This window comes from Necator americanus, chromosome IV (genome assembly GCF_031761385.1).
Source record: "Necator americanus strain Aroian chromosome IV, whole genome shotgun sequence".
Classification (NCBI taxonomy): domain Eukaryota; kingdom Metazoa; phylum Nematoda; class Chromadorea; order Rhabditida; family Ancylostomatidae; genus Necator; species Necator americanus.
Window position 1 is genome coordinate 34,395,988 of NC_087374.1, and position 6,660 is coordinate 34,402,647.

Genomic DNA, 6,660 nt, shown 5'->3' on the forward strand with positions numbered 1-6,660 from the left:
TTGGGCGTTCGATCCGCTCAGTGGTCAGGAGTTTTGCACTCGGCCGAAAACTACATACTAGTGAGCTCGAATAGTGGTGGAAACTTGAGACGATCTGAAGGACTTTCTCCATTGGTGGTCTCAAGTTGAGAAAGTCCTTCTCCAAGATCGAAAGGTTTCCACCACGTTTCCGCATCAGTGGTCAGCGGTGCAAAACTCCTGACCACTGAGCGGATCGAACGCCCAACCTTTCGATCTGGAGATCGAAAGGTTACCGTTCGATCCGCTCAGTGGTCAGGAGTTTTGCACTCGGCCGAAAACTACATACCTCTATTGTATGCTCGAATAGTGGTGGGAAACATGAGACTCTTCGGGAAGAAGGACTTTCTCAACTGTGAGACCGCTTGGCGCAATGGTAGCGCGTTCGACTCCAGATCGAAAGGTTAGGCGTTCGATCCGCTCAGTGGTCAGGAGTTTTGCACTCGGCCGAAAACTACATACCTCTATTGTATGCTCGAATAGTGGTGGAAAACATGAGACTCTTCGGGAAGAAGGACTTTCTCAACTGTGAGACCGCTTGGCGCAATGGTAGCGCGTTCGACTCCAGATCGAAAGGTTGGGCGTTCGATCCGCTCAGTGGTCAGGAGTTTTGCACTCGGCCGAAAACTACATACCTCTATTGTATGCTCGAATAGTGGAGGAAAACACGAGATTTTTCGGGAAGAAGGACTTTCTCAACTTTTTTTCGCAATGGTAGCGCGTTCGACTCCAGATCGAAAGGTTGGGCGTTCGATCCGCTCAGTGGTCAATTTTGCACTCGGCCGAAAAATATGTAGTTTGGCCGAAGTGAAAACTCAACTGAGACCACTTGAGCGGATCGAAGCGCCCGACTCCAGATCGAAAGGTTGGGCGTTCGATCCGCTCTAGTGGTCATTGCACTCGGCCAAAACTACATAGTCTCACTCGGAAAACCTTCTTCGGGAAGAAGACTTTCTCAACTTTGAGACCACTATTCGCGTTCGACTCCAGATCGAATAGTGGTCAGGAGTTTTGCAAAAACTACATGAGACTCTTCGGGAACCTTTTCGAAGAAGGACTTTCTCAACTGTGAGACCGCTTGGCGCAATGGTAGCGCGTTCGACTCCAGATCGAAAGGTTGGGCGTTCGATCCGCTCAAGTGGTCAGGAGTTTTGCACTCGGCCGAAAACTACATACCTCTTCATAGCTTAGTGGTGGAAAAACTTGAGATTCTTCGGCCGAGGACTTTCTCAAAGACTCGCTTGACGCAATGGTAGCGGATCGACTCCAGATCGAAAGGTTTTCGATCTGGAGTGGTCAAGTTTTGCACTACCAAAAAAGCGGTCTCACAGTTGAGAAAGTCCTTCTTCCCGAAAGATTTCTCAACTGCCACTTGGCACTATTCGAGCATTTTTCGGCCGAGTGCAAAACTCCTGACCAGTGGTCGAACGCCCAACCTTTCGATCTGGAGTCGAACGCGCTACCAAAACTTGAGAAGAAACTCTTCGGGAAGAAGGACTTTCTCAACTGTGAGACCGCTTGGCGCAATGGTAGCGCGTTCGACTCCAGATCGAAAGGTTACCGTTCGATCCGCTCAGTGGTCAGGAGTTTTGCACTCGGCCGAAAACTACATAGTTTCCACCATTTGCGAATAGTGGTGGAAACTTGAGACTCTTCGGTTTTCGGACTTTCTCAACTGTGAGACCGCTTGGCGCAATGGTAGCGCGTTCGACTCCAGATCGAAAGGTTGGGCGTTCGATCCGCTCAGTGGTCAGGAGTTTTGCACTCGGCCGAAAACTACATACCTCTATTGTATGCTCGAATAGTGGAGGAAAACACGAGATTTTTCGGGAAGAAGGACTTTCTCAACTGTGAGACCGCTTGGCGCAATGGTAGCGCGTTCGACTCCAGATCGAAAGGTTGGGCGTTCGATCCGCTCAGTGGTCAGGAGTTTTGCACTCGGCCGAAAACTACATACCTCTATTGTATGCTCGAATAGTGGTGGAAAACTTGATTCTTCGGGAAGAAGGACTTTCTCAACTGTGAGACCGCTTGGCGCAATGGTAGCGCGTTCGACTCCAGATCGAAAGGTTGGGCGTTCGATCCGCTCAGTGGTCAGGAGTTTTGCACTCGGCCGAAAACTACATACCTCTATTGTATGCTCGAATAGTGGTGGAAAAACTTGAGATTCTTCGGGAAGAGGACTTTCTCAACTGTGAGACCGCTTGGCGCAATGGTAGCGCGTTCGACTCCAGATCGAAAGGTTGGGCGTTCGATCCGCTCAGTGGTCAGGAGTTTTGCACTCGGCCGAAAACTACATACCTCTATTGTATGCTCGAATAGTGGTGGAAAACTTGAGAGATTCTTCGGGAAGAAGGACTTTCTCAACTGTGAGACCGCTTGGCGCAATGGTAGCGCGTTCGACTCCAGATCGAAAGGTTGGGCGTTCGATCCGCTCAGTGGTCAGGAGTTTTGCACTCGGCCGAAAACTACATACCTGCATTGTATGCTCGAATAGTGGTGGAAAACTTGAGACTCTTCGGGAAGAAGGACTTTCTCAACTGTGAGACCGCTTGGCGCAATGGTAGCGCGTTCGACTCCAGATCGAAAGGTTAGGCGTTCGATCCGCTCAGTGGTCAGGAGTTTTGCACTCGGCCGAAAACTACATAGTCTCCACCATTTGCTGGAACAATAGAAAAAAACTTGAGACTCTTCAGTAAGAAGGACTTTCTCAACTGTGAGACCGCTTGGCGCAATGGTAGCGCGTTCGACTCCAGATCGAAAGGTTGGGCGTTCGATCCGCTCAGTGGTCAGGAGTTTTGCACTCGGCCGAAAACTACATACCTCTAGTTTTGCTCGAATAGTGGTGGAAAACTTGAGATTCTTCGGGAAGAAGGACTTTCTCAACTGTGAGACCGCTTGGCGCAATGGTAGCGCGTTCGACTCCAGATCGAAAGGTTAGGCGTTCGATCCGCTCAGTGGTCAGGAGTTTTGCACTCGGCCGAAAACTACATACCTCTATCGTATGCTCGAATAGTGGTGGAGAACTTGAGATTCTTCGGAAAGTAGGACTTTCTCAACTGTGAGACCGCTTGGCGCAATGGTACGCCCAACCTTTCGATCTGGAGTCGAACGCCCTACCATTGCGTTAAGCGGTCTCGCTCAGTGGGAGAAAGTCCTTCTTCCCGAAAAATCTCGTGTTTTCCACCACTATTCGAGCATACAATAGAGGTATGTAGTTTTCGGCCGAGTGCAAAACTCCTGACCACTGAGCGGATCGAACGCCCAACCTTTCGATCTGGAGTCGAACGCGCTACCATTGCGCCAAGCGGTCTCACAGTTGAGAAAGTCCTTCTTCCCGAAGAATCTCAAGTTTTCCACCACTATTCGAGCATACAATGCAGGTATGTAGTTTTCGGCCGAGTGCAAAACTCCTGACCACTGAGCGGATCGAACGCCCAACCTTTCGATCTGGAGTCGAACGCGCTACCATTGCGCCAAGCGGTCTCACAGTTGAGAAAGTCCTTCTTCCCGAAAAATCTCATGTTTTCCACCACTATTCGAGCATACAATAGAGGTATGTAGTTTTCGGCCGAGTGCAAAACTCCTGACCACTGAGCGGATCGAACGCCCAACCTTTCGATCTGGAGTCGAACGCGCTACCATTGCGCCAAGCGGTCTCACAGTTGAGAAAGTCCTTCTTCCCGAAAAATCTCGTGTTTTCCTCCACTATTCGAGCATACAATAGAGGTATGTAGTTTTCGGCCGAGTGCAAAACTCCTGACCACTGAGCGGATCGAACGCCCAACCTTTCGATCTGGAGTCGAACGCGCTACCATTGCGCCAAGCGGTCTCACAGTTGAGGAAGTCCTTCTTACTGAAGAGTCTCAAGTTTTTTTCCCACTATTCGAGCATACAATGGTGGAGACTATGTAGTTTTCGGCCGAGTGCAAAACTCCTGACCACTGAGCGGATCGAACGCCTAACCTTTCGATCTGGAGTCGAACGCGCTACCATTGCGCCAAGCGGTCTCACAGTTGAGAAAGTCCTTCTTCCCGAAGAGTCTCATGTTTTCCACCACTATTCGAGCATACAATAGAGGTATGTAGTTTTCGGCCGAGTGCAAAACTCCTGACCACTGAGCGGATCGAACGCCCAACCTTTCGATCTGGAGTCGAACGCGCTACCATTGCGCCAAGCGGTCTCACAGTTGAGAAAGTCCTTCTTAAAAACACCACTGAAGAACCCCAATTGTCACGCGCTACCATTCGCCAGCATCAATTAGAAGTCTTCTGAAGTCTCAATTTTTTCTACTTATTCCAGCAAATGAGTAGTATGTAGTTTTCGGCCGAGTGCAAAACTCCTGACCACTGAGCGGATCGAACGCCTAACCTTTCGATCTGGAGTCGAACGCGCTACCATTGCGCCAAGCGGTCTCACAGTTGAGAAAGTCCTTCTTCCCGAAGAGTCTCATGTTTTCCACCACTATTCGAGCATACAATAGAGGTATGTAGTTTTCGGCCGAGTGCAAAACTCCTGACCACTGAGCGGATCGAACGCCCAACCTTTCGATCTGGAGTCGAACGCGCTACCATTGCGCCAAGCGGTCTCACAGTTGAGAAAGTCCTTCTTACCGAAGAGTCTCAAGTTTTTTTCTATTATTCCAGCAAATGGTGGAGACTATGTAGTTTTCGGCCGAGTGCAAAACTCCTGACCACTGAGCGGATCGAACGCCCAACCTTTCGATCTGGAGTCGAACGCGCTACCATTGCGCCAAGCGGTCTCACAGTTGAGAAAGTCCTTCTTCCCGAAGAGTCTCATGTTTCCCACCACTATTCGAGCATACGGTAGAGGGTATGTAGTTTTCGGCCGAGTGCAAAACTCCTGACCACTGAGCGGATCGAACGCCCAACCTTTCGATCTGGAGTCGAACGCGCTACCATTGCGCCAAGCGGTCTCACAGTTGAGAAAGTCCTTCTTCCCGAAAAATCTCATGTTTTCCACCACTATTCGAGCATACAATAGAGGTATGTAGTTTTCGGCCGAGTGCAAAACTCCTGACCACTGAGCGGATCGAACGCCCAACCTTTCGATCTGGAGTCGAACGCGCTACCATTGCGCCAAGCGGTCTCACAGTTGAGAAAGTCCTTCTTCCCGAAGAATCTCAAGTTTTCCACCACTATTCGAGCATACAATGCAGGTATGTAGTTTTCGGCCGAGTGCAAAACTCCTGACCACTGAGCGGATCGAACGCCCAACCTTTCGATCTGGAGTCGAACGCGCTACCATTGCGCCAAGCGGTCTCACAGTTGAGAAAGTCCTTCTTCCCGAAGAATCTCTAAGTTTTCCACCACTATTCGAGCATACAATAGAGGTATGTAGTTTTCGGCCGAGTGCAAAACTCCTGACCACTGAGCGGATCGAACGCCCAACCTTTCGATCTGGAGTCGAACGCGCTACCATTGCGCCAAGCGGTCTCACAGTTGAGAAAGTCCTTCTTCCCGAAGAGTCTCAAGTTTTTCACCACTATTCGAGCATACAATGGAGGAGACTATGTAGTTTTCGGCCGAGTGCAAAACTCCTGACCACTGAGCGGATCGAACGCCCAACCTTTCGATCTGGAGTCGAACGCGCTACCATTGCGCCAAGCGGTCTCACAGTTGAGAAAGTCCTTCTTCCCGAAGAGTCTCAAGTTTTTTCCATCCACTATTCGAGCATACAATGAGAGGTATGTAGTTTTCGGCCGGGAGTGCAAAACTCCTGACCACTGAGCGGATCGAACGCCCAACCTTTCGATCTGGAGTCGAACGCCTACCATTGCGCCAAGCGGTCTCACAGTTGAGAAACTCTTCCCGAAAGATCTTTTTCCCCCACTATTCGAGCATGCAATGAGTACTATAGTTTTCGGCCGAGTGCAAAACTCCTGACCACTGAGCGGATCGAACGCCCAACCTTTCGATCTGGAGTCGAACGCGCTACCATTGCGCCAAGCGGTCTCACAGTTGAGAAAGTCCTTCTTCCCGAAGAATCTCAAGTTTTTTCCCCCACTATTCGAGCATACAATAGAGGTATGTAGTTTTCGGCCGAGTGCAAAACTCCTGACCACTGAGCGGATCGAACGCCCAACCTTTCGATCTGGAGTCGAACGCGCTACCATTGCGCCAAGCGGTCTCACAGTTGAGAAAGTCCTTCTTTCCGATGAATCTCAGTTCTCCACCACTATTCGAGCATACGATATAGGTATGTAGTTTTCGGCCCGGTGCAAAACTCCTGACCACTGAGCGGATCGAACGCCCAACCTTTCGATCTGGAGTCGAACGCGCTACCATTGCGCCAAGCGGTCTCACAGTTGAGAAAGTCCTTCTTTCCGAAGAATCTCAAGTTTCTTTTTCTATTATTCCTCAGCAAATGGTGGAGACATATGAGTAGTTTTCGGCCGAGTGCAAAACTCCTGACCACTGAGCGGATCGAACGCCCAACCTTTCGATCTGGAGTCGAACGCGCTACCATTGCGCCAAGCGGTCTCACAGTTGAGAAAGTCCTTCTTCCCGAAGAGTCTCAAGTTTTCCCACCACTATTCGAGCATACAATAGAGGTTTGTAGTTTTCGGCCGAGTGCAAAACTCCTGACCACTGAGCGGATCGAACGCCCAACCTTTCGATC

At 50.1% G+C, this 6,660-nt stretch overlaps 2 protein-coding genes across 2 annotated transcripts; one reads left to right on the forward strand and one right to left on the reverse strand.

The window, feature by feature from the left end:
- Positions 1 to 1,267: 1,267 nt before the first annotated feature.
- Positions 1,268 to 1,666, forward strand: RB195_003640 (uncharacterized protein; the record flags this gene model as incomplete). The annotated part of the gene is made up of 1 exon (XM_064201378.1): positions 1,268 to 1,666. One exon carries the CDS (start codon positions 1,268 to 1,270, stop codon positions 1,664 to 1,666), a length of 399 nt encoding a protein of 132 aa, XP_064057259.1.
- A 3,011-nt stretch (positions 1,667 to 4,677) lies between these two features.
- RB195_003641 (uncharacterized protein) lies at positions 4,678 to 4,992 on the reverse strand (the record flags this gene model as incomplete). The annotated part of the gene is made up of 1 exon (XM_064201379.1): positions 4,678 to 4,992. One exon carries the CDS (start codon positions 4,990 to 4,992, stop codon positions 4,678 to 4,680), a length of 315 nt encoding a protein of 104 aa, XP_064057260.1.
- Between the last annotated feature and the right edge of the window lie 1,668 nt (positions 4,993 to 6,660).